Genomic DNA, 26200 nt, shown 5'->3' on the forward strand with positions numbered 1-26200 from the left:
TCTTTCCCTTGTTTCTGAGTTGTGATTCCAAAACACATTCATCTTTGTTATGAACTTACTATGGGTTTGAGTATAAAAGTTTGTTCTTCCTCTGCTACCAATTATGGGCAAATGGAACTTGGGTTTGGTTTTTGTGGCTGATTTTTGTATTACACTACTTGGGCTTTCGTCTCCTGCCCTAAATCAATGTGCCGGTAATGTAGCTTACATGTGTTAATAGTAGGGATGGAGATTTAACTCAATTCATCAGGTAATTCGATGTCATCTGTTTCGATTAGAGATCGAATTTTAATTTGGATTGGTTTTGGTAAAATCAGAGGTGAGTAAAATCTGATCTAGTTTAACTGGAGTCGGAGGCGGGTGAAGTGTTCATCTACTCCTTGACAGTTTTTTAATGTAATGTATGAACTTTTATCATCAACTCCACTCAATTGCTGACTTGCTAGTGTCAGTACCAGCAAGCAAAAGCTCCAGCAAATAAAGGACGGAACATATGATGTTGAACTTGTGTGTCTGATCAATGGAAAGAGAGGGGGAGGAGATCAAACCTGGAGGAGGAGAGTTGTGTTCTCATCAGTAGAATCATTGCTGATCACAGTATCAACAAAATCTTCTTGTCTCGAAGCATCATCATCACTTACCTTTCTCTCTCCATTCTTTGAGGATAGCCACAAACGTGGCACTGCGCCTCGTATACAATACAATTCCTTGGACTTCTTCTGTAGATTCTGCAGATTAAATGTTACTATGAGACTAACTTCTCAGTTACCCATGTTAATGTTACATGTAAAGTATTTTTTTTTTATTAACAAATTATTTCCAGTAAAGTTTTAATTAATTTCTTGTTCATGAGATTGATGGACATGTTCACAATATATATCCCATTAAAGTTTAGAAGATCACAAATCCTGCCTAATCAAGGTTTTAAAAAATGAAATGGATCTCCCACTTTCATTAAAATATTTGTCATACAAAAGTTTCTTTATATTATTGAGTTGGAGCAATGAATAAAAGGAATTAAAACAAAAAAAAAATAAGTTTTAAGAGAAAGAAGCTAAGAATTAAAAGGGAAGAATAAGGATTGAAAATATGCAACCCTGCAATAATTTTAATTTATTATCAAAACTTTATAACATTTAGAAAAATAAAATATAAATATTAAAATTCTAATTAGAACAAGCGATTGGTTTTATGATCTAACTAATAAAATACTCAGTAATAATTAAATCAAATCTAACAAATAAAGCCTAGTTAATAAATCTTAACTTAAAGTTAATATATATTAAACTAAAACATAAGCTAAAGCCCAATCTTTTAATGGTTTGAACTATCCTCCATCGTCTATGATTATACAAGTGTGTAAACAATATTTTAGGTTCGGTGATCCCACCAATTCTCCTCGCGATGGAAGAACTTAACCCCGTTGAGTATAGGTCATGACGACTCTAATAATATTCTAAAAAAATAAAGATCAAGTTATTGTGATGTCTCTTTAATAATTCAAGTATAGTCTGAATGTGGTCGTCTAATCTATATACTAGGATTTGTTAAAGTTCATCATTCCTGATAAAAACAACTTGTGTATTCAAAATAACATTAATATATTTCTTTTGTGCCAAAAATAAGGATAATGAGGTAAGAGTTTCAAAAAGAGCATCAGGGATAGATTGTTGTGTTTTATATATAACGAGGTCTTTCATGTCAAAAGTATATCTAATATCAAAGTTTAGTGGCAATTTAATGACATAATTATTTGATTCAATCATTTGCAACACTTTGAATGGTCTAGCAATATTAACTTGCAATTTATGATTGATTTTCAAATGACATCGTTAAGGTTTAATTTGTATTATAAAAGAATCTTCACCATTAAGTACATCATAATACTTATGTAAATCAACTCAAAATTTGTATTGTTCATCACTTGTTTGAATTTATTTTATGATCTTCACATGTAAATAATAAATTCTACATGTAAAAGATTCAACTGGATAAGATATTTTAGGGTGGGGAGACATAAAAAAATAATCTACATGCCTTCCAGATTCGTAACTATGAATACTATATGATTAAGGATATGGAGTGGGATCAACATTATTGGAAGCCTTAGTAGATATAGTTTGGACATTACCTAGTAAATCAAGATTATCTTCATCTTTCTCACTACATGTTAAGAGTAAAGGATCATGAAGCTTAACACATTGTTCTAAACCTATGACATGTTGGACATCAAGCATGAGGGGGTGATGAGTATATTGTTCTAAACCTTTGATGTGCTAGATGTCAAGCATTATAGGTGGGGAATCAGATAGTCTAGGAGAACTAATGTTACAAGAGTCTTTTAAGATTATATTTACCTCTTCGAGTAATTCCACTAAGAGTTTTCTAAAATTTCTTTTTTTATTTTCAAGCTCATGTGGACTTACAATGTTAAGTTCATCTTCTTACGCATTCTCTTCATCTAGATCACTAAAGTCCTCAGGATTGGGTTCATACACTTGCACAAAATAGTTTTCTTTATCACATGTTTCCTTATATTTTTGAATGATTACAGGTGTAGAGGTGTAATTAAAGAACATATAACCGAAACAATGACATTTAACACACTAGACCTCTGAACTCAACCTACACATTTCATTAACAACTTATTTGTCCTTATCTTTTTTATAAATCTTAGCACTATTAAGATTAGGTCTATAGAGTAGAACACCTAATAAAGAATCATTATTTTTAAATTGAGATCTAAAAGGGATCATAGGAGAGTTTTGATATTTTGTCAATCGACTCTTTATAAACTCATAATTTTGCACTATAGTATAGACTTGGTCAAGAGTGAAAACACCTATAAGCCTAATTTCTTTTCTAAAATCACATTCAGACCTTTATAAAATCTATGCAAAGTCATGACTTTATTTTTCCTTATAGCATATCTCATTATCTGATCATTAAAATGTGTTATATGCTCATTGATAGACTTGTTTCATTGGTCTAAGAGTTTATTCCTATAAGACTGGGGTAGATACATTTCCTATAGTTTTTATTTTATCTTGGTCCAATCAGTTATAAGAGGTTTATCTCTTGCCTCTAAATAATTCTCAACATCTCTCCAATAAAGTTTGGTTTCACGAACGAGTATCATCTTAGTAAATTTAACTTTTCTATTATCATATAAGTTGTGTTACTTAAAAAAATGATCCATGTCATGAATTCACATATTAAAGATTCAAGGGTCATGATAACCGTAAAAAATAAAGATTTCTATTTTGTTATGACTTAAGACTCGCTTATTAAGGTCGTCATGTTTAAAGTAACCTAAATAATAAAGTGGCCCTCAAAGCAAACTTGTCCGTAATGGTTTTTTTGTGATATTTATTGGTATTTAGGTGCTTTATTCGAAAAATCTCTTAGGCTCAATTCTTTTAAACATGTATATCATTTAAGTTTGTAGTTTCCTTTAAATGGTCATAAAAGTATCATTAAGAATTGGGTTTATGGTAAGTGTATATTTTAAGTTTGGACAATAGATGATCATGGCATAGATACATGTACCACTAACATATAAATAGAATTGAGATCACAAATGATTCTTGTAAGAGAAATTACAATACAAAAATAAAATTATTTTTTTAATGTGGAGATTAATCAAGAATAAAATATACTAATAAAATTTTAAATATGCAATGCTAGACTTTTAAGCGTAAATGATTAATCAAACACAATGTTAGAAACAACAACTCACAATTATCAAATAGAACAAGATATCAGATACCAATTACTAAAGAGGTTAACCAACAAAAATTAATAAAAAAATATAAAGTAAAATATTTTTTAAATTTTTTTAAGACATAAAAATAATATTAATATTAACTTTAAATAATAAGTGTAAAACTACAAAAAAGTAAAATTCAATAAATCAAAAGGAAGAGTGATTCACTAGCTATATTGCTGGGAGGAAGTTGGAATTTGGTGTCGCCGACGTGGAAAAGATGTTGACGTGGCAGACTCGATGACTTGCTTGCTTGCGTGGCAAACGTTGACGGTGTGGCAACTAAAGTGGTAGGAAACTAGCGACATAGTTGCTGAGGTGGCAAAGACTACAATGTGTTGGATGATGTGGTGTTGACATGGCTTCACTGGATGACGTGGCTAATGATGGCTGAAGTGGCAATAGTGTGCTGAAATGGTAAATGACATGGCAGGGTTAATTAATTTTGCTTCAAGAGTCTTCTGTGGTTGCTGGGTTCCTGTAGCTGAAGTCTTCTGTGGTAGATGATCATTATGGTTTCTTTGTAGTTGTTGCAAGCAGCGACTATGGAAGGAAGCGTGGTTGCTGAAGACGAAGAAATATTGCGGGCAGTAAAGGTGGTGGTTATTGCTGGTATGTGTTACCGTTCTATATGTTGCTGGAGACGAACATCTTATGGTGTCTCCTACGGTGTCGATCTACTCGCGGTTAGGTCAGAAGCGGTAGATGGCTGGCCATGACGGATGCTATGCTAGTGTGGGTTAAGGTTGTTGACATCCACTGATCTTCTGCTGCTGGTATGGACGATCTGTTGTGGAGGTGCTGTGGGGGTGTTGGATGTAGCAAATCAGTATGGACCTGTGGATTGATGTGGTGATCTTTTCAGTGGTGGATCTTGGCTGCTGCTGTTGGAATTTTTTTTAATTGTTGTTGTTGATGATGATGGACAATGTTGAAGATGAACAATTTTTTTTAGCAGATCAAATTATAAATTTCACAAGCTCTAATACATTGAATAATTAAAATAATTAAAACTTAAGGTTTTGATATTAAATTTGATGCAGAACAAAAAACAATTAAAACAGAAAAAAATAAATTAAAAAAAAAACTAAAAATTAAAAGAAAAAAAAAAAGAAAAAATAAGGAATGAAAATATACAACTCTGCAATATTTTTAATTAACCATCAAAATTCTATAACATTTTAAAAAAATAAATATAAATATTAAAACTCTAACTAGAATAAGGGATTGTGTTTATAACCCAATAAATAAAATATCTAATAATAATTAAATTGAACTCAATAAATAAACTTAATTAATGAACTTACAACTAAAAATTTATATAAATTAAACTAAAATATAAAATAAATTTTAATTTTTTAATAGTTTTAACTATTTTTTTATCCAATTATTGAGTGGCACCAGAACTTCTGCAAATCGTCACCATCTACAGACCATATTGCAAGCAATTAGGCAAAACATGGCAACATATCCAATAATTTCACCCGTTAATGATGGACTTTGATAGAGGCATAAGAAAACAGGATACTTCAGAGGATATGTAAGTACATAATACTGATAAAACTGTTTATTAACGATACTATAAACAGTGATATGTGATGATAAAGAAGGCTGAGGAGGCTGCAAATCTGGATTCATCCCTCAATTTTTAATTTTTGGAATGAGAAGTAGAGGTTGTTCTTTCTGCAAACTGGTGTGGAACTTATCAGTCATGTCTATGTCTTTTGCATCCTGTCCAGTAGGAAGTGACCAATCAAAGAAATGGAGCAATGAAGCAAGAACCAAGGGAACATGCTTGGTAGCCATCGGTTGACCAGGGCATGCTCTCCTTCCAGCACCAAATGGTATGAACTCAATATTGCTTCCTCTGAAATCCATATTCGAAGTCAAGAATCGCTCAGGTTTATAATCCAACGGATCTTTCCAACTCTTGGGGTCTCGTCCAATTGCATAAGCATTCACCAACACTTGAGAGTTCTTTGGAATGGTATAGCCCATCACTTTGCATGAGTTCACGGCACGGTGAGGAAGAAGAAGTGGTCCTGGAGGGTGCAATCTCATGCTTTCTTTGAGACAAGCATGAAGGAACTTTAGTCTAGGTAGATCAGATTCTTGTATAAGGTCCTGGGTGATTTCACTTGCTAGTTCCGCTTGAGCTTTGTTCATGCATTGTGGGTTCCTTAATAGTTCTGCCATTGCCCACTCAATTGCTGAGGTACTTGTGTCTGAACCAGCAACCAGGAGCTCCTGCAAATAAACCATAGAGCATATGATACTCAACTTGTGTGCCTGATCAATTCGTTGACATGGATACAGAGAGAGAGAGAGAGAGAGAGATTAAACCAGAAGAAGGACATTGATATGCTCATTACTAGAACCGTTGCTGATCAGAGTATCAAGGAAATCCTCTTTGCTTGAAGCACTATCAGAACTCATCTTTCTTTCTTTTCTTTCTTCGATGATAGCTTCAAACATGGTACTGAACCTCAAATACAACTCCTTAGACTTCTTCCGTAGATTCTGCAGATCAAATGGTGCTAGAATAGGAAAAAGATCGGATATATTTGGAGCAGCCCCTACCTCGAAGATATTTCTTATAATTTCCGCCATCTCTCCCTCCACGCTCTCTTGCTCCATACTTATAAGGTCACATGAGATGAGAATATTAGTCAGCATACTAAAAACAGCTGCAAATGCTACTTCCTTGATCTTCAACACCTTACCCTCCCTTGTTCTGATAAATCTTACAGTGTCTGCCGCCTTTTTCTCTCGCAAACATGATTGGGACAATAGAGCTTTGTTTGAGAAAAGCTTGGATTGGCAAACAGTTCGCAAAAAGTTAAATTCATTGCTGACTTCTCCAATCCATCCAAGGGACAAATTTTCAAGCTTTAACCACTTGGCTGGTATTACGTCAGGAACAAACCTACCGGACAAAAAGCGATCCTGAGTTTTGAGAATTTCGGTGGCAGCTTCTTGAGATGCGGCAACAATAACAAGCTGGCTGCCAAGTCCAAGTGAGAAGAGTGGTCCGTACGTTTTTGCTAGATTGGCTAGAGTAATATGAGGGCTATTTCCAATTTGTAGGGCATTGCCTAAGATTGGCCATGAATATGGCCCTGGTGGTAGTGGTGCAAATCTTGATGAATACAGTGTCTTGAGCTGCTTGGCAATGAGATAAATGAGAGGCAAGAGAAAGAGAAGAGTAGTGGAGGATATTTCTGTTACAATTGTTGCCATGTTTTGCCTAATTGCTTGCAATATGGTCTGCGAATGATCTCCATTATTTAACGTGGTGATTCGCAGAAGAAAAGCAGGTGCCATACAGCTATCACTCAATAATTTAGCAAGAAATTTAAAGTATCGTTGCAGTGTTTGTGTCCCATATATATATATATATATATATATATATATATATAATTTAATGAAAGTTGGAGGTCTGGTTTCAACATGATTCAGTAATTGGTATTTTATTGTAACATGTTTTTTAAATGTCAAGTGGTGAATTTAGACAAATGTGGTTTCAAATAATCAGCTGACGTCGTGAAAACGCCATCAATCCATACACTAGGGATGTGAGAAATCTTGGGCAAATGCACCCTTTCTTCAGCACAGGACGTCCACTGATACCAGGGGAAGAAAGAGGGGAGGGCAGCCCCTCTTCTGGCATGCAATGGAGGCTCGAGCATTCGGAGGTGTGCGAAGCCCCTTGTAGTCCAGAGATCTCAGAGCTTCAAGTTTCCGGATTTGAGGAGAGGTGCGACTTGAGGGAAGCAAAAGATTCTTTTCCAGCGGCGAAGCTAAAGAAAAATTAAGTAAAAGGTAAATTACTAATAAATTTTTAACATTATATATAAGCATATGTTATATATAAAAAAAAATCAATTAAAATATATGTACTAACTCAACAAAATTAATTTAAAAATATTTTTAAAATAAAAAAATTTATATTGTAATTATTCTGTTCGAGATTTAATATTTTAAAATTACGAGTTTTCATATTTTAAAACTGTTTTATAATGATTTTATTTTTAACTTCATTAAAGATATTATTTCTTTATATATACAATTAAACTTTTATTTATTTATTTCTAAATCTTTCAGGAAATAGTAAAATTATTAGCAATAATTCTTTGTTTACTTGTTATTTTATACAAGTGAATTAAATATAAATATTAATATATTTTTTTTAATTTTTTTATTGTATCTCTAATTTTTTGAGTTATTCATTACTTCATTTTTAATTACTAATAAGTTGATTATCATTATTTTTCATATGAAATTCATAACAAAATACATATTGATTCATCAAAACTCATTTCAATCTATATTTATATGCATATAATATTATCCATATACATATTAATTTAACAAATTCATAAATTATCATAAACTCTAATATTTTTAATAACTAATTATTAAGGAATAAAACTAAAATTAGACAATGAAATAAAAAAAAAAACTCATCTAAAACATAAAGTATAAAAAGATTATTTACTTAACTAATTAATAGTTTAAGACGTGAAGAGAAATTTTATAGAATGAAGAGAGGCCAAAACAATAATTAAAAAAAAGTTTGTATCAATTAGTAGTTCATAACAAAAATTAAACTTGTTAAATTATTATATTAAAATTCTAATATAAACAAATATTTTGAAGAAAAAAAAAGATTAAGACCCCTTTTATTTGATGAGAAGTCGTTTTCTGAAAATTATTTTTCAAACTTTCCACATATTTTTTTAATTTTATTTTCATTTAGGTTTTTAATTTATAAAATTTGTTCTTCATTATTTTAATAAACTTGAAAAAACAATATTAATAAATTATTTTTCAGTTTATTTTTTATAACACAATCAAATACTAAAAAGTATTTTTTTAATTTATTTTTAATTATATTATTAAATATTAAAAAAATAATTTATTTTATCAAAATTTTTTTTTTTTAAATAAACTATTTTCTGTTAAACAAATAGGTTTAAGTACCCTTAATCCTAGCTGTGGCTTCGCCACTGATTCTTGCCTACAATTGTAGAAGCTAAAAGACAAGGGAGTTATTGTAAATCCCAATGCATGAGGCCCACAATGAGATTCTCACTGCACCAAATCTCGAATGATTGTGACTTCGAGGGCAAACCCCCATCTGGAAACGACTCCATTTCTGGACATTGTTAATTTCTCAAGCGATGGGAGGAGGGGGCCGCAGAGGCCGAACCAATGGGTGGCAAGCAGGCCCGGGCCCTTGCAAGATATCCCTGTAAAATATTTTAGATATTTTTTATTTAGTATTTAAATATAATAAATAATAAAATATCTAATAATAAATTATTATTTCATTAATTAATTATTATTAAATATAAAATTATCTCTTCATCCAAGTTATAAAAACAAAAATATAACCTAAACAAAAATATAACTTGTTCAATTTAATTATTTTTTACTGTTTTTTTATTCTTTTTTTTAGAATCCTAACCAAAAAAATATAATAATACAAAGCAATGCAAAAGATTAAAATAAAGCTTTTAATTAATTTATTATTCATCAATATATATAGTTTTTTAAAAAATCTACTAGTTTTACCATTTTTTGATTTTTTTTAAATCTACTAGTTTTACCATTTTTTGATTTTTTATTATAGTGAATGTCGTTTTTTCTAATAAATTGAATATATTTTATATGTTTGTTTTGATTAAGTTTGTTTTGATTAAGTTTGGATTTTTTCTGTTTTATTTTTAGCAAAATTATTAAAATTATCAATTTTTTCTTACATATCTAATAAATTTATCTAATAAATTTGTCATGATTTTTCTAGCCAAATTAAATTCTTTAAAGAATACAAACCTATTTTAATTCAATTAATTTTTTTTTAAAATACTAATAATTTTATTTTTTATGTTTGATTTACTTTTATATATTAACATGTTTTATATATAAAAATTTATACCTGTTATATTACTTTTGGCCCTCCCTGGTAAATAGTACCAGCTCCGCCCTGGGAGGGGGTGCATATGTTCAGGCAACAACTCTAGATTTATGCACTCTCGTAACTCAAGCTCTGTCAAATCTGGGGCTGGTAATCCTGTTGAAATGAAACTAATTTAAGAATCTCCCGTATTGCCAAGTAATTGAGAAGAGTGAGATCATCGAGAACTCCTTCATGTGCAGGCAAAGTGACGCAGAGCATGTATCAACAAGATCAAGTTGAATAAAAAGTCTAGACGAGTCAAAAAAAGCTTTCTGACGAAATTGAACGTAACTTTTAATGCAAGTCATTACATTAGCTTTTAGTTGCGAAAATAGGAAGCGGTCATTTGAAAAGCTCATGATTTATCACCCTTCAAGCTAAAATTAGTGTTACTCTTTAAGAATGGAATCCTCGAGAATTGGCTCCCTGATGATAATGATGCAGTTTCAAGCCCTGTCCACAACCTTTCCCAGGAAAATTCTGTCGACAGCAACAATTTCTACTTTTCAGGTGTAGTTGAAGATCTGAACAAGCACTCCAGAAAGCGGGGACACAAATGGAAGGCAGCCTTGAAGCAAAGAATTTCCATAATCCATGGACTGTAATATCTGCTGTAGCAGCTGCTGTTCTTCTCATGCTCGCTATGATACAAACAGTGTGTTCAATCATTCAAGTTGTTTGATTAAGCTATTTCAGTTGTATTCAGTGATCGCTTCCTCTTAAATTGCTATATATGTTCTTCTATAACTTATCAATATTTCCTCCCAGTCTAGCTTCCCCTGCAACATGCCCGATTGGGAATCTGGGCGTGACTGCCATTGCAACCGCGTTTCAAGCCAAAAGCGTCAAGAAGATGAGCGATCAAATGCAATCAATATGTGATAATAAAATAACATTCAAGAACTATCCATTGATCAAGCTGTTAGAATATTTTATATATAAAAAATATTGTTAGTTATTAAATCAGTTTTGCTCAAATGGGAAAATGGTAGCTTTTAAAAAATCATTAAATTGTTTATGTATTGCTAATAGGTTGATTGAACATCATTGCAAATTCACAAGTATCGCCGGGCAATCATTTAAGTTTACAAGTCGACCCAAGAAATGAAGATGGTGACTAGAAATCATAATTCTTAGATCTAGCCTACTCTCTTATTTTATCTGAGATCCGAGCGAATAGTTCGGTAGATCAACCATACACCGTATGTTTTCAAAAAAAAAAAAAAAAAAAATCAAATCAAGTTTCACTTATATTTTGACTATTTGGTTTATAACCAGGTTAATTTTCAACCTGACTCGATATCAAACTTGAGGGCCAGATCCTGCATGACGAGTCACTTGATTAACTCTTCTGGCAAATAGTTTTAATTTATTGAAAACAGTTTTAGTTGTTAGTCTTTGGGTGCAATAAATCCCAGTTTAAACTCGTCGACGGATCAAGTTATAGTGTGGTTAATTCGGTTTTTCAGACCAGCCAGGTTGATGTGAGAAATGTTTTGTTCCTTCGCAACATCTTCTAAAGTTTAAGATTACAGACTAGGGGGGGGTGCTAGGAAACTTTTTAAGACAAGATCTAAAAATATCTCCAGGAGGGCCAAATATAAATTTTAAGTTGTTTAATTTTTATTTATTTTGCAGGGCCCAGGCCTCCCCTTGAACCCTCCCTGGCCTCCAACCCTACTGACAGATGAATAAATTTCTGTTTTTTTATAAAAAAAAATTCAAAAAAATTCAAAAAAATTATTTTTTTTATTTTAAATATTTTTTAAAGTATAAAAAAATTTAATTTTTTTAATTATTTTTAAAAGTATAAAAAAATTTAATTTTTTTAATTTTTTTTCAAATTAATATTTTTTTATTTTTAAATATTTCGATAGTTAATATTAAAAGATAAAAAACATTATTTTAATTTAATTTCAATTTAAAAACAAACACAATCATAATCATAAACAAGGAGTGTAATTAGGCAGTGCCTTTGTTAGGCTTGGGCAGTGATTTGCATACAGCTCCTGAAGAAGAGAGAATTTCCATGGCTTATTCATAGCAGTGCAATTTCCATAGAACTCAGAACCCCCATTAATTCAAATTTGACTTATTCAGTAACTGAGCCGAACAGAACCGAACCAAGCCGAGCTCTTTCATTCAGTAAAGATGCAGTTCAGTTGGATTGGATAAACCAAACCGTTGCTCACCCCTACAAAAAGTTATATTTGCTCCATTGCGAACCAGGATCCCCTTAATCCGAAGGCAGAAGGCTATGCAAGCCGTACCTCTTGTCCGTGTAAAGAGTAACACAATGAAGAAACTGATCTGAATATTTTGCGTATCTACATTTAGCTAGCCAATATATCCATAATTCTTGAACCAAAAAGTAACACTGAGGAAACATATAACTATTCATGGTATGTTTGATAGGACATGATCCTATTTAATGATAAGAAACACAACTAATCATAGTTTATTAATCATAAAACATTCAAAAGAAGAGGAACTATGCCCTCTTTTGGGCAATGCTGTTGTTCAAACCTATTAACTTCGTGTGAATATATATGATGATACAATCATAACAGAATTAATTGCGGCGAAATGTATAAAATTAGACTCAAATTACATGGTGTCTACCAGCAATGACTTGTCATTAGAAATCAGTTTAGATTAAATTAGGGTGCGGGTGCTGAGATTCCTACGCTCCTAGAGTAACTAACACCAGCTGGTGGGAAACATTTAGGACAGGAATCAGCAATGCATTTGCTAAAAAAATCCGAAGGCATCGCCTGCATTTCGTATACCAGTAACACCAACTTATGGGAGCATTAGATGAGAAAATTAACAACGCCTTCGCAAAAACAAGGGCATTGCCTTTGCACGAAGTGTTCTCTTAAACAATCAGGAATCCAACATTTCTTGCGCTAAATTAACACCAGCTTGTGAGAAACATTTTGAAAGCAACTCAAAACAGTCTATAAAGCGACTGACTTTACACCATGTTATCTTAATTTCAAGAACAGAAACTATATATATAACAAAAACCAACATTAAAATAGATAATTGTGCATCGAAAGCATCAAACTTGATTCCTTAAACCATAAATTTCAACCTGACTACTGCCAAACTTGGTCAAATTAACAAAAACACAAAACAAACACAGCACCAAAAAAAAAACCCTCATCAAGCAAACATAATTAACCAACAAAAGCTTATTGTTAACCATAAAGAATCCAACCAACAATCCATAAGCAGTCAAAACTCAAAAACCTAACAATAATCCTTTGAAAAACAACAGGGTCCTGTCTAAAGGTGATTCAGTTAGTCTCCACCAGCCTTCTGATAAACATAGGTGAGGCCACACTTACCACAATAATGCCTATCAAAATGATTAGCCATAAAAGTACCAGCCCCACATTCGGCATTTGGGCACTCTTTTCTCAGCCTCTGGACTTTGCCACTGTCATCGACTTTATAGAACTGAAGAACAGCAAGCTTGACCTTCTTCTTCTTGTGCTTGATCTTCTTGGGCTTGGTGTAAGTCTTCTTCTTTCTCTTCTTGGCCCCACCCCTCAAGCGAAGCACCAAGTGGAGTGTGGATTCCTTCTGAATGTTGTAGTCTGCAAGTGTACGTCCATCTTCTAGTTGTTTCCCGGCGAAAATAAGACGTTGCTGGTCTGGTGGGATGCCTTCCTTGTCTTGGATTTTGGCTTTGACATTGTCGATTGTATCTGAAGATTCTACCTCGAGGGTTATGGTCTTCCCCGTCAAGGTTTTCACGAAGATCTGCATGTCTTCTGGTTTCTTGCTTTCCTCTTTTTTGCGACGCAGCTGGCGCAGAGGAGCAGCGGGTAGCTTTTATATTAGGGTTTTGTTTATTGGCAGTGTACGAGTTTCTCCCTCGTTTTCCCACCTATTTACAATGAAATCCATAATTTGGGGCAGGCTTTTTGGCGGGCTGCATCAAGATTATCTTAGACCAATTTTATTTTTATTCTTTTGGGCTGGGCTGGGCCGGACCATATTTATATATGAAGGATGAATACATGTAGTCTAAACTATAGTTGTTATATGATCTAGAAATTGTTCTATAAAATATCTGGGTCAGTCTATTAATGCAGTCAATTATTTTTATTAAAATGATATTATTTTCTTCAGGTTAATATCCTTTCAAATTTAGCTTAAAAATCAGCATTGACAGATTTAGATCACGTGTTTTCTATATCAATCCATAAAATTGAATCGGCTTTAAAAATTATAGTTTAAACTTCTCAAAAAATTTGAGCCCAGGTGGAGTGAAAAACCACTGGATCCATCCACTATGAGTATATGATAAAAAGAATAAATACAACGATTTGTGTCTCTAGTCGTTGTCCAGACTTGAAAACCTATACCAGTTCGGCAAAGTACGAGAAAGCCGTTGTCCGATGACCATGTACGATGATTTTTCATGATCAGAATACCAGAACTTGCTAGCAGAAGAGAAACCTCAAACGGTGTTGTACAAAGCCTTGCTCTATCTGTGATCAGAAACACCAGGCGTGAGGCCTGCATCCTAAACTAACTTGGACTTGGCTCCCTTGAGAAGGATTCCATGTAACCTTGCATGCAACCTTATACTTGAATGAACCAAAGAAGACAAGACCTTCAATGGGGCTAGACCAAAAACAGGGCGAAGTTACCCTAACATTGAGTCCACGATCAGTGATTAGCTTCCTTTCTGGTTCTATGTTTTGTTATCTTGTTCGGACTCACCTGGGCTGCTTTTAACTCCAACATCATACGAGTCACAAACACCATAACCATACACTGCATTACAGAGAAAACCGCTGACAATTTTCTTTCGAGTCACTGCTTTTACTACAGAAAGGAATGGACAATTCTACTGGTGCAAGTTAATTTAGCTGGTAAAGGCACAAAAATGTGTATTAAAATTAAATTAGCCATGCTAAAATCATCATTTGACTTTACAGAGCATTATAGTGTAATTTTTGGTGATCTAAACCACTCTTTATTAATTTAAGAATACTAAAATGGTTCACAGGAAAAGAGCAAGTAATATAAGCATGTGTTATCCAAATAAAGGTGAATAATATAGTGCCAATAACTCTGAGAATTTTGCATATGTTCAAGAAAGAAGAAGAAGAGGCAAACTAACAGGACAGGTTTTTCTCAATTCGAAGACATTGATTCAATAATTTCCGATCCACTTCTGAGCAACATGAGCTATCTTGGGCCATTCTTCACCACCTTGGCGACACCTTTCGTCTAACAACTCACAATCAAAGACTGACAATGAGGTAAGTGAGGCTGGCAACCCCAAAGTAGGCAAGGATGCAATCTTTGGGCAGGATTTTATAACCAAACTTTCAAGATTCAAGAGATCATGCAGACCCGAAGGAAGTGATTCAAGGTTTGCACATGCTGAAATTCGCAAACTCTTGAGTGAGCTCGGAAGCTTCTCTTCTGGAAAAGATACAAGTCTAGGGCAATTGAGAATGCTCAGATATTGAAGAGATGATAGACTTTGTAGCCCATTTGGTAGATCCTTCAAATCATTGCACGCTCTTATTGAAAGATATTGCAGAGCGAGAGGAAACCCTTTTCCTGAAAATGACCTTAGTTTCGGACAAAACAAAATTTCTAAGCGTCGGAGGGAAGGAAGATCATGTAAGCCTAACTCCTCTTGCAATGTCCTCAGCCGATAGAAGTGCTTGATCCTGAGTTCTTTCAGTGAATGTAGTGCCTGGAAAAGGCCTTCAGGAAGTACTTCTGTCCTCCGAAAGTTTGAAATTTTCAACGATGGTAGAGAGGTGAGGAGCGGGACCGAACTCCATATTGTCTCATTACAATCGTCTAACAACAGTTCACATAGAGCTGGAAATTTTGGAAGACTTGAAAGATTGGGGCAGTTCAGAACAGCAAGCTCCTGGAGCTTCGGAAATTCGCCATGGTCAATCTCTTGCCATTCCTTCAAATTTCTCATGTCTTCAAGCTTTAGTTTCTTCAAGGAAGGAAACCCCTTAATCTTTCCCCCACCATAAAACTCACGGCCAATGTTTTCCACCTCACACATCATATATATGGAGAGATATTTGAGAGAAGGTAGTTGCCCGAGAGGTGGCAGGGTTTTGCAGTAGTTACAGTGAAAGAATTCGATCTTTTCTAAGTGGGATAACGAAGAATATCCCATCCAATTTGGAAACTTCGCACCAGGATACACGTCAATCCTTAATTCTCTAAGGTTAATATGTGGTTCTAGACATTCAAGCAACTCATCATCAATTCCATCTGGTCGACATCTGCCCCATCTTAACACCAGCTCGTTTATATATTGCTTCTTCTTTAAGTTGGCTTCCTTTGCTTCTGTGATGTTAGGAACATCTCCAACCGTATCAATACAAAGCGTTGCTCGAAGCTCGTTCATGTTCTTCAACTCGCCAATTCCACACCCAATCCCTTTTCCAGCAACAATTCTGTGTAGCCTCTGCAAAGAAGTAAGTTTCCCAAAGTCAGGAGGCATGGATATAAGCTGCCCGCATCCAGTCAAATTAAGATGGCGTAGATTCACCAAATGATTTGTTTCTCCAGGCAAAGCACGGAGATTCTTGCAATTGATAAGAACCAGAGTCTGCAGATTGTAGAGGCTGCAAATTGATTCAGGTAGCACACTGATCAAATTGTGAGAGAGGTCAAGAAACCTGATATGCCTCAAATTTCCCATTAAATCTGGCAACTCCTTTATAGCAGAATAACACAGGTCTAGTGACCGTAAGCATCTCAAAGAGGGTATCAAATCAAGAGGGACCTTCGCACGAGGCTCCCTGCAAAGCAAAAGCATCGTTCGTAAGCTTTTTGATGTACGGAAGGCCTCAAACGGAACTGATTCAGAATTGTTAACCAACACAGATGAATGCCGAACTTTTTCTCCAATGTCTTGCAATTTTTTAACATCCAATGTGAAGCATGATTCCCCAGCTACAAACTGTGCCAGGTCATGAATCAAGTCATGCATAACAAACTTCGAGGGATTGGTTTTGGATCGTTGAAAAAATGACCTCAACAATAAATCGTGAAAATAGCCAGATGCGACATCTTCCAAGCATCTCCTTCCCTTAGAAATAACAAAACCCTCTGCCATCCACAGCAAGACTAGCTTCTCCTCATCAAAATTGTGATCTTTTGGAAATATGGAGCAGTATATGAAACACTGCTTCAGATGTGCCGGGAGATGATTGTAGCTTAGTCTCAGAGCCGGCAGAATTTCATTCTCCTCCACTTCCAAGTCCCATATATCGCTTTTCAAGATCATTTCCCATTCATAAACTTCAGTTGTCGAGTGTAGGAGTCCTCCAAGTGTCTTTGATGCCAGAGGCAAACCTCCACATTTCTTCAAAATCTCCTTGCCAATTGGTACCAAGTTTTGATGTTCATCTTCATTACCATCTATAAATGCCCTCTGTTTGAACAACAACCAGCAATCATTTTCAGATAAAACTTCCAAATGGAAAGGTGGAAATGTGCCCGTGATTGATGCAACCTTTTCACTTCGGGTAGTTACAATGATTTTACTTCCAGATGCTCCAGCTCTGAAAGGAAGGCGAACCACATCCCAGTCACTTTTCTTCTCATGCCACACATCATCAAGCACAAGCAAGAAACTTTTCCCCCTCAAATTATCCTGGAGACTTGTTTGTAGGTTATTCAAATCCATGAGATCACTACTTTTCCCTTCAACAGACTCCAAGATCGATTTTGTCAGCCTTTGAGCATTGAAGTCATCAGAGACACAAACCCACATCTTCAAATCGAAATGGCGAGCCACAGTTTCATCATTGAACACAAGCTGAGCGAGAGTTGTCTTTCCCAGGCCTCCCATGCCCACGATGGGAAGTACCCCAACATCATTTCCACAATAGTCATCAGACACTAACAAATTTACAATCTCCTTCTTATCCTCCTTCCTACCAAAAACACAGGATTCGTCGATTAAGGAGCTAGTTTGCAACCTCTCCCTGTCCCTCGTTTCGGTCCATGTTGCTCCAGCTCCCTCTCTCAAACCAAGCTCATCCCTTTCTTTAGCTATTTCATCCAGCCTCTCATTGATTTCCTTTATCTTAGGAGCTAACCCAAGTTTAAAGAGAAAATCTTTAGATAGAGAGATCAAGCTGCTAGCCTTTTTCTCTTGGTTAAACCGAAAAGCTTCAGTTGCAACCTCATCTAGCACATCGTCTGCATCATAAGCGACTTCTTTGAGGTCGCTTAGCCAAAGCTTCACTGCCATGTCATTTATTTGCCTTGCCTCAGCATCATTAAGCACAGCTTGAATTTTTGCAAGAGTTCTTGTTAGTTTCTTGAGATCCTTGTCGATGCCAATCCGTGCACCAAATTCTCTCAAGATAGGTGAAGCTAAGTTTTCGAGAGCTACCTGCAGTGCGGCAGACAGAAAAGCCTCTCCGATGACTGTAGCCATTTCTTCTTCAAAAAAGAGAGAAAAAAAAAATGTAATTTCAAGCAGAAAGAAAACCGGTGAGCAGAGCTATGAAATCCCAAAAAAAAAAAATTTTTGTGGAATGGGGTGTGATTTGTGGTCAGAGTAGGTTGATTGAAATCATGGAAACAACGAGGAAAAGAGGAGGAAAGGAGTCTAAAGTCTTTTATCATGCAGTGTGCTGCCCATCAATGAAGTGGATGACGTCTGTTTGGTAGTGTTTTATATGATTTGTGGTCAGATTAGGTTGATTGAAATCATGGAGCCAACGAGGAAAAGAGGATGAAATGAGTATAAAGTGACTATTTTGACTTCCTCGAAGCCTCCGATAGCACTTGAAAAGCATGGTATAATTATGAAAACAAACTATATTTAAGTTTTTCAGGGATGTTTTATAATTAAAATTGTGTTTATAAGTGTTAAAAATATATTTATCTTGAAAAAATATTAATTAATAATTTTAATATGCAAATATTAAAAATTTTAAAAAGAAAAACTTTATATATTTTTTAAAAAATTACTTTTAATAACCAATTGATTCAATTTCCGTTTATGTGGACAAGAAATGAAGAAGATAAACAACACAAGGAACAAGGGAACACCAGACCATATATCTGCTTAGGCGCCATGGCAATCTCCACTCTTTCGGCGATAGACCCCAGTCAAGTCAACTCTCCTCATTGAAGCCCTTTTCCCTTCATAAAACCAGTGGATTGTAACTTTGGAAATTAAAAAAAAAAAAAACTGAAAAGGCCAAAGGGTGTTGAATTACACGTTGCATTGTCGACAAGAACACTATACATTCCTCATCTCGCCCTTAAAAAAAAAAAGAAAAAAAAAGAAAAAAAAGAAAAGAAAAGGTAGGCTAATAGTTGAGGATAAAATTATCTTTGCAATGTATCATTTTGACTTTTTAAAATTGGTAAGAGATAGGACGGGTTTTTAATTTCCTTTTTGTATACTAATATTATATATATCGATGCTTGTAAAAGAAAAAAAGTTATTTGTCTGCCGAGTAAAGAGGTACTTTTTATCTTTTCATTTGATTATCTACAGTAAAATAATTATATTTTCCGTTGAGATTATATATATATAACCCCGACAATGGAGGCTGCTTTCATCTTTTAATTTTTTATAAGCACGGTTAAAAACCTACTTGTCTTTCTTGTTTCTTTAAAACAATATTGTCGTCGTCCAAGTATTTTTTTTAAATGCCAAACCGGCGCACAGCGCAACACAGATCTAGTCAATGATATATATATTTCTTCCATTGACTTGATTTAGATAACCAATGAATTCAATGAGAAAAGTTCAAAGGTAACCACCCTAGTTAATTAAGTACCTCAAAGGTTCAGCACATGGCATGGACAAGGCTCCAATTTTATGACCAGGCCAATGCAAAGATGCGGTCAAATTAGCACCACTGATGGATGGTGATCACAAACATCAAGCTATAATCCAGGCCACATGCACAGCATCCAGTCTTTTGAGAGCAGGCCGGGACCTATGCCAATCAGTAGAGAATGATAGAATGCAAAGAGTTCAAACACAATTCTCCAACATAACGTTTTCTTTCAGTTCTGGAAAAATGAGTTTCGGAATTTTTACACCATTTGAACCTGTATAGCATTCAGCTTTGCAACTCAGTTCTACAGTCGTTGTATGCATGATAACAAATTAAATACAACATACTAAACAAACTCTACATCATATTCGGGTATTATATCTGATTTAATGTATTTTAGATTGTCACTGATGCAAAAAAGATTTGTTTTTCCCTTTTCTATGGATAAAACCAAAACCATCAAAGAACACATTAAGTATTAAGTAACACAGCGATAAGTTACCAGGTGACCAACAATTTCACTGCTGTATGTAATTTTCACCATCTGCCCCTTCTGCAGTCCATAGTATTGCACAATAGCATCAGATTCTAGCATTCTTGGGAGCTGAAAGGAAAAGGCAAATTAAAAAAGTCAGATAACGTGCTTTAGCTTGATCAATCATTTAACAGATACCTTTGCCACAAAAACAATGGAAACGGAACATGCTAGACAGTACAGCTGTAGCAGAATTTCAAACTTCTAATTCTCAAGAGAAAACCAAGTAAATGTTGCTTTTAACTTCAAATTTATACTTCTAAACAGAAGTTTAAAGAAACTGTTTTCAGGTATGAGCATAGCCCACCTACACCATACCAGGCTTCATGGGTTACCCCAAATTTGTAATGAAAAGCTCTACAAAAACAATCTGCTTTGGAAGGTTACCTTTATGAGTAACTAGATTCCAACAAAAATAACTCTTGTGGAACTAAGAGTATAATTGAGGTAATAATTTCAGGGAACAGGGAGACCTATAAATGTGAAATGCAACGCAAATCCACATAAGGATGTTGATATCGAAAGTATGTCCCTTTAAAATGCCATTCACTTTTTTGGCATGTCATCTTATAACTACATAATACCTGTTTGTCTTCCAACTTGTATTTGTTCATAACCTGTTGCTTCTGCTCAGCAGTCAGTATATCCATCTGTGGCTGCAGAACATGCTTGGTGATGTTCACCAGCAGGTCGGTGATCTGAATGCAAAGAAACCATCAAGTGATTGTCAAAAATTCGAATGCAAAACCTTTTTAAACATAAGCTAAATTCCAAAAGGACTATAAACTATATAAAGAGGAAACGCTAGTCAGTTGACAATTTCCCTAACTTTGGTGGCGAAAGAGGATAGAAAAATTGCAAGCAGTACCACTAGTATAACAGACATGATTGAAGAGTGACTAGCATGGCCTCTAGCAGCCAGAAATTAGTATCATTCCTTAAATCCCTGAGCGCTCTAACTTTTTACTGATGCCCTTACAACGAACTGCAGAATGAAAAATTATTTCAGCAACAGGGGAACATACTTGAAAAACCTCCACTTTGAATGGAAACTTCTCCAGCTCTTTCTTGGCAAAGTGGTTCATTTTGCTTTGCAAGATGAGTATGAGCCCATGTAGACACTCTTTGTTAAGAATCTGACCATAAACAGTCCTGATATTTGCTGTTTTAATTTCATCAGTTCCCAAGAACATCACCAGGGTCTGCAGGACAGTTCAAGAAAACTATGACCAGGATTTCCATACAAATTTTGCCTAATAGAAAGTACTTAGACAAGGGCTACTCCTGTCTCATAATTCCAACTTCACATGGTACTCCAAGCATGAGATTTTTAAGAAAATAAAAGGCCAACTCAGGTTTTGATCCACAAAATTCAATTCGAAATCCATTTCTTCATCATTTCTGTATAACCTGCACTAACATGTTTGCCCCCCCAAAACCTGTCACAATCAACCAAGTAACGTGCCCAACAAAAAAGGTGATTACCCCAAGGATAAGTCATAAAAATGCAACAAATCATCATAGACACCATTTGGCGTGCATACGCAACAGCCCATTTTTTAGCAAAATACCTTTTCATTTCCTTTAATGAATCAAAACATAATGAAAACACAAGATTTTAAAAGTCTACTTAGAAACCAAATCAAAAGGCATAAACTTTATAAATAGTATAAAATAATGCAATAAAAAGTTGCCACATTACAACAACTCCTCTGTCCTCTACTCAAAAACCCCATGAAAATAAACAAATATAAATTATAAAAAATACTTGATTATTATTATTGTAAAACCCCACATCATAAAAGCGATGGAAATACTCAATAAAATAATAGAGATGATAACAGCACCACCACCACCAACAACAACAACGATAACAATAAGCACACCTTCTTATGCGGATTGGAGCGGAGAGAAACAGAGAAGCGGAGGCTATCAAGGTCAGGGCTATTTCCAAAAACGGAACGGAACTCAGTGAGCGAGCGATTGAGTTCTGAGTCAAGCACGTCATAACCACGGTCTTTGAGCATTTCCAAAACTGTCCTTCGAGAAATGTAGTATCTGTAGCTCTGTGGTGACCCTTCGTCCACAAAATCCTTCAGGCATCGATGGCGGTCGAGAACGCCGTGGACGGAAGCGCAGTTGCCGTTAAACGTCTCTGTGGTTGCTGCCATTGTCAAGTTCTGTTACTCTCTGTCGCTCTCCTCTATCTCTCAGACTGACCGCCTCACGTTGCTTGTGTCTGTTTTTAACAGGAGGAGAGTGTGCTCTGTTTGAAGCGTAAAGCTTTTATAGGCCCATTTAAGTCATTGGGATGATTTATTTCTTGGACTACAATCTGGGCCCACTCCGTAGATACATGATCCAGCCTGGCATTGTTATTAAACCAGGCAAGGTGTGGTATCTCAAGTCAACTTAAAACCTTGTTTATATTAGGTTTTTAAAAAATTAAAGGCTAATTAAAAATTTAGATTGATTTATGCTAGTATTTTTAATAAAAAAAATGGAGTTAATCCGTGGGATTAATTCCCTGTAACTATCATTTAAACGTTAAATTTGATTTTTAAAAATATTTTCACTTAAAAATATATTAAAATAATTATTTTATATTTTTTACATAAATATATTAAAATTAAAAAAACACTAAAAAATAATCCATTTATATTTCTTTCATGAAAAATACTCTTTTAAAACGTAATCATACGTAATAGGAACCTTATTTTCTGCTTTTAACCGTAGGGGACGAGAGTTTATGGACGAACGACAACTTCCTCAAAGACTTAACTATATTAGACGACATGTCATCCACGTCACGCAACAAAAATCTGCCATTTACTTGCAACCACCACCAGCAATCATTTTCACCACCATTAAAAATTTCGAGAAATACAGAGAGCAACACACAGAGAGAGCGAGAGAGAGAGGTGGGTTTCATGGAGGAGCAAGGCAAGCAAAAAAAGAAGAATAAAAAGCCATTATCATCATCTTTTTGCCCCATAAACAATCTTGATGATGGTTGCCTTATGCACATCTTCAGCTTCTTATCCCCAATTCCAGGTCTGTATCCTTTTCTTTTTCACCTTTATTTTTATGTCTCTCTCTGCTTGCACGTACTGTGTGAACCTTAATTGAATAAAAAGTTGAAACTTTTTGCTATACTTTGGTTTAGTCAGGTGTATTCGGCCTTATAGTATAAAACCCTATTCTCGGAATTTGTTGATAGATCCATGGAAGATTGAGTTTTCAGCTGTTTTTGACATCTGGGGTCTTGAAATATTGGTGTAGTTTTGTGAAAAGTCTTGATCTTTAGTTTATTTTTGCCTAGATTTTGTTAAGTTGACCATTTTTTATGCTTAGTCGTTGGAGTTTGTGTTCTTTTGGGAATTGGAAGAGTATGAAATTTAATTCATTTGGTTGATAAATTGCAGATTAGAGAGAGGGAATCAGCATGAATTATGCGAGCGAACCTTGTTAATTTATATAACTTTTGCATTGGTTATTTAAGGTTCACCAACTGAAGAAGATTCGATTGGAAATTGCAAACACAATTTACTGGGGAAAATGAGGGACTAACAATGTTAAGTTAAAAATTTATTTACAGTGGCTGCATAAATCTCAACGATTAATTTTGGTGACTACATTTGGCTCAGTGGTGATACAGCTGAGGAGGGGGGGTGTCATTTGTAATAACCTTTTAGTGCAAGAATGTCCTATATTTGTATTTTGGTTGCTAGCATATTTTTCTGTTATTGTTTTAGTGTTTATTATGTTAGGCAAGTAATTTTTTTTATCTTAAGTGGAAAACAACAATGTGATAATTCTGTGATAAATTTACACCCTTGACACTTGTGTGGCATAATTTTGAGCAATCTGTGTCACAAATTGCTATTGAGTTTGCAGATCGGTATAACACCGCCCTCGTTTGCCACAGATGGTGTTACTTGGCATGTCATCCTCGCTTATGGCTCCGAGTAGAACAATCTGCCAAAGATTTATCAGAGCCTGGAGTTTTCCCCAGCATTGAGAAGGCTGTCTCTGCTGCTAGGTATGTATGGTGATGTTTTCTACATGTATTTTTCAGGAAGAATAGAGGGAAACAAAATCTTATCATGATTATTGTTCCTTTAGGCCCGGTGACACCATTCTAATTGCAGCAGGTGGGAGGCATCTTGCCTCTAATATTCAAATAAACAAACCTCTTTGCCTGGTATGTGCTGATGATTTTATACCTTGTGATGTTATTCTGTCTTTAACTATAGCCTATTATTAATAAATAACTCACAAGTGGACTCGTTGGTGAAATCCTCTAGCTGTCAATATCTTCTACATTGGATCTTGACTAAGGATCCAACAACTTGACCTCTAGTCTGGGCTGGAATAACCATGACTGAGGTTACATTACTTCAGGAGTCCTTTTTTTAATTAGGACCTTTTTCTTTCTATTTAACAAAGCTTAACCATTTGTTTTTTACATTTGAGTCTTTTTTTTGTAGTCAGTACACAATGCACAATACTTGTAGGATAGGGATAGCATTGATTCAACCATACTTGCCTGATCCACAGTTTATGTCAACCTAATGCTCAAAATTCAACTGGCATCACCTTGGTGAATTGTACAATGCAGATCTATTGTAGGTTATTTCTTTTTTCTCTTTCAACGATTCTAGATTTTACTACATGAAGAAGTCAAGCTTCATGTATCATAGTTGTGTAAAGCGACAATGTGTGAACCAGTATTTTGACCATGATGTTGTTTTCAGCACTTGGGATGGGGACGTGCTTTGTTTTTGATAATAGTCATGTGCACTTTTTGATAAAACATATTCAAACTACAAGTGGCTGGCATCTTCGGTTTATTACTAGGGAATTGAATAGTGAACTTATGTAGTAGATAAATTTTTCCAGATTCTGCATCTTCTATCACAATTTACTTTGTTCAGATTGGTGGTGGTGAGCTTCCTGATGAAACAACTCTCTTATGTTCTCGAGGTTCAGACAGGTGTGTTGAGATTTTATTTTTTTCTCCACATCATATTGTTGGATGGTGATCTGACTAGAGTTCTCTCCACATAAATTATGCAGAGCGTCAGTGCTTTTGGATCTCAATTTGCTAATATTGAAATTAAAGGATGTCTTTCCTGTCCTCAGAATTTATGCTTGTATCATTGTTATGGCATCCATATTGCTTAGTGATGCATGAATGCACATCAGACAATCACTAAAGCACGCTCGACTTCTTGTGTATTTCTTTGTATGATTATAATGAGAAAATCGCTTCAAATCAACTAATCTGACTAGAGTAAGGTTACATGCCCACAATATTTTATGCAACTGCGATGCCTGATCGTCTGGCTCCTTATTAATGTCTCTTTTGATTTTAATGTTAGCTACTTTCCTTGCCTGGGATTTTGTTGTCGAACAGTTTAGAGTGGACTCCTCAAAATGTAACCATCCTAAGTCACAAAATTTGGTATATCCTGTTCAATTCTTTATGCAGTGCACTGGAGTTCATATCTACCTGCAAACTAGCAAACCTAACAGTGAAGGCAGAGCTTGGTTGCTGCTTGCTTCACAAAAGTGGAAGGCTAACCATTGACAGTTGCATACTTCAATGTGAGGCAAGCCCTTTGGACTATCTCTCGTGCCCCATCATCAGTACAGCAGGGGGGAATGAGGTGGTGTCTTCCGCAGTGAAAACCAAAGGTAATAGAGTTTCTGTTTCCCAAACCAGGATTGAAGGAGGTGCCAAAGCTGTTCTGACAAGTGGGGACCTGACATTGCAGCAAGTTCGAGTCATTTATGCTCGAACTTCTGTTTATTTCTGGTTTGATGTGGATTCTCAGTGATGATCAATTCTTCATCACGAGCTTGTCTGTGCCATAATGAAACTAGTTACATTATTGTTTCTCACTGCTGTATTGATTCCCAATTTAGATAATTTAATCGAATAACACGCTTTCTAGCTTTCTTTGCATAATTGCCAGTACACTTGCCCTCCTGTAATTTCACTTAATATGAAAAAAAACTTGTTCGGTCCTTCTCTATAATTTGACAAGTTTATTTATTCCTTGCTTACCGTAATTGCCTTATCTCCTGCATTCCAACTCTGATAATGAATG

The 26200-nt window shown here is 34.9% G+C and overlaps 6 protein-coding genes across 9 annotated transcripts in view; 2 read left to right on the plus strand and 4 right to left on the minus strand.

Moving 5' to 3' along the window:
• LOC105107397 (uncharacterized) overlaps positions 1-125 on the plus strand; it is a 7478-nt gene extending 7353 nt beyond the window's left edge. The window contains exon 12 of the transcript XR_838872.1: positions 1-125. The gene's annotated coding sequence lies outside the window, so the exon portion shown is untranslated.
• A 5089-nt stretch (positions 126-5214) lies between these two features.
• LOC105107403 (probable (S)-N-methylcoclaurine 3'-hydroxylase isozyme 2) lies at positions 5215-7056 on the minus strand. Its single transcript, XM_011001318.1, has 2 exons — positions 6110-7056; positions 5215-6013 (listed from the first exon to the last, which is right to left on the minus strand). Exons 1-2 carry the CDS (start codon positions 7004-7006, stop codon positions 5408-5410), a joined length of 1503 nt encoding a protein of 500 aa, XP_010999620.1. The 5' UTR covers positions 7007-7056; the 3' UTR covers positions 5215-5407.
• LOC105107398 (F-box protein SKIP5-like) lies at positions 6064-26156 on the plus strand. Of its 4 annotated transcripts, none has more exons than XM_011001312.1 (6): positions 6064-6103; positions 22995-23138; positions 23982-24126; positions 24210-24288; positions 25022-25080; positions 25579-26025. In XM_011001312.1, exons 1-6 carry the CDS (start codon positions 6073-6075, stop codon positions 25925-25927), a joined length of 807 nt encoding a protein of 268 aa, XP_010999614.1. In that variant the 5' UTR covers positions 6064-6072; the 3' UTR covers positions 25928-26025. The 4 variants fall into 4 exon arrangements, with proteins under 4 accessions (XP_010999614.1, XP_010999615.1, XP_010999613.1 ...); XM_011001313.1 differs by having other exon boundaries at positions 6069-6102; positions 22986-23138; XM_011001311.1 differs by lacking the exon at positions 6064-6103 and having other exon boundaries at positions 22923-23138.
• Positions 12875-13579, minus strand: LOC105107402 (ubiquitin-40S ribosomal protein S27a). Its single transcript, XM_011001317.1, has one exon. It carries the CDS (start codon positions 13503-13505, stop codon positions 13035-13037), a length of 471 nt encoding a protein of 156 aa, XP_010999619.1. The 5' UTR covers positions 13506-13579; the 3' UTR covers positions 12875-13034.
• LOC105107400 (putative disease resistance protein RGA3) lies at positions 14622-18398 on the minus strand. The gene has a single exon (XM_011001316.1). The coding sequence runs from the start codon at positions 18184-18186 to the stop codon at positions 14905-14907; it is 3282 nt and encodes a 1093-aa protein (XP_010999618.1). The 5' UTR covers positions 18187-18398; the 3' UTR covers positions 14622-14904.
• LOC105107399 (DNA-directed RNA polymerase V subunit 5C-like) lies at positions 19777-22353 on the minus strand. Its single transcript, XM_011001315.1, has 4 exons — positions 21971-22353; positions 21110-21286; positions 20669-20782; positions 19777-20153 (listed from the first exon to the last, which is right to left on the minus strand). Exons 1-4 carry the CDS (start codon positions 22253-22255, stop codon positions 20028-20030), a joined length of 702 nt encoding a protein of 233 aa, XP_010999617.1. The 5' UTR covers positions 22256-22353; the 3' UTR covers positions 19777-20027.
• Positions 26157-26200: the final 44 nt, after the last annotated feature.

The sequence above is a fragment of the Populus euphratica genome, unplaced genomic scaffold (genome assembly GCF_000495115.2).
Source record: "Populus euphratica unplaced genomic scaffold, PopEup_1.0 scaffold157.1, whole genome shotgun sequence".
Classification (NCBI taxonomy): Eukaryota; Viridiplantae; Streptophyta; class Magnoliopsida; order Malpighiales; family Salicaceae; genus Populus; species Populus euphratica.

Bases quoted from the DNA above. Each gene is read 5' to 3' on its own strand.
- LOC105107398 (XM_011001312.1), top strand. From the start codon at position 6,073: ATGGATACAGAGAGAGAGAGAGAGAGAGAGA. The intron at 6,104-22,994 runs TTAAACCAGAAG...CACAGAGAGAGC, and splicing joins GAGAGAGAGAGAGAGAGAGA to GAGAGAGAGAGGTGGGTTTC. The intron at 24,127-24,209 runs GTATGTATGGTG...TTGTTCCTTTAG, and splicing joins AAGGCTGTCTCTGCTGCTAG to GCCCGGTGACACCATTCTAA.
- LOC105107403 (XM_011001318.1), bottom strand. From the start codon at position 7,006: ATGGCAACAATTGTAACAGAAATATCCTCCACTACTCTTCTCTTTCTC. The intron at 6,014-6,109 runs GTTTAATCTCTC...GTTTATTTGCAG, and splicing joins ATATCAATGTCCTTCTTCTG to GAGCTCCTGGTTGCTGGTTC.
- LOC105107402 (XM_011001317.1), bottom strand. From the start codon at position 13,505: ATGCAGATCTTCGTGAAAACCTTGACGGGGAAGACCATAACCCTCGAG.
- LOC105107400 (XM_011001316.1), bottom strand. From the start codon at position 18,186: ATGGCTACAGTCATCGGAGAGGCTTTTCTGTCTGCCGCACTGCAGGTA.
- LOC105107399 (XM_011001315.1), bottom strand. From the start codon at position 22,255: ATGGCAGCAACCACAGAGACGTTTAACGGCAACTGCGCTTCCGTCCAC. The intron at 21,287-21,970 runs GTGTGCTTATTG...ACTGTCCTGCAG, and splicing joins GCTCCAATCCGCATAAGAAG to ACCCTGGTGATGTTCTTGGG. The intron at 20,783-21,109 runs GTATGTTCCCCT...CTTTGCATTCAG, and splicing joins TCAAAGTGGAGGTTTTTCAA to ATCACCGACCTGCTGGTGAA.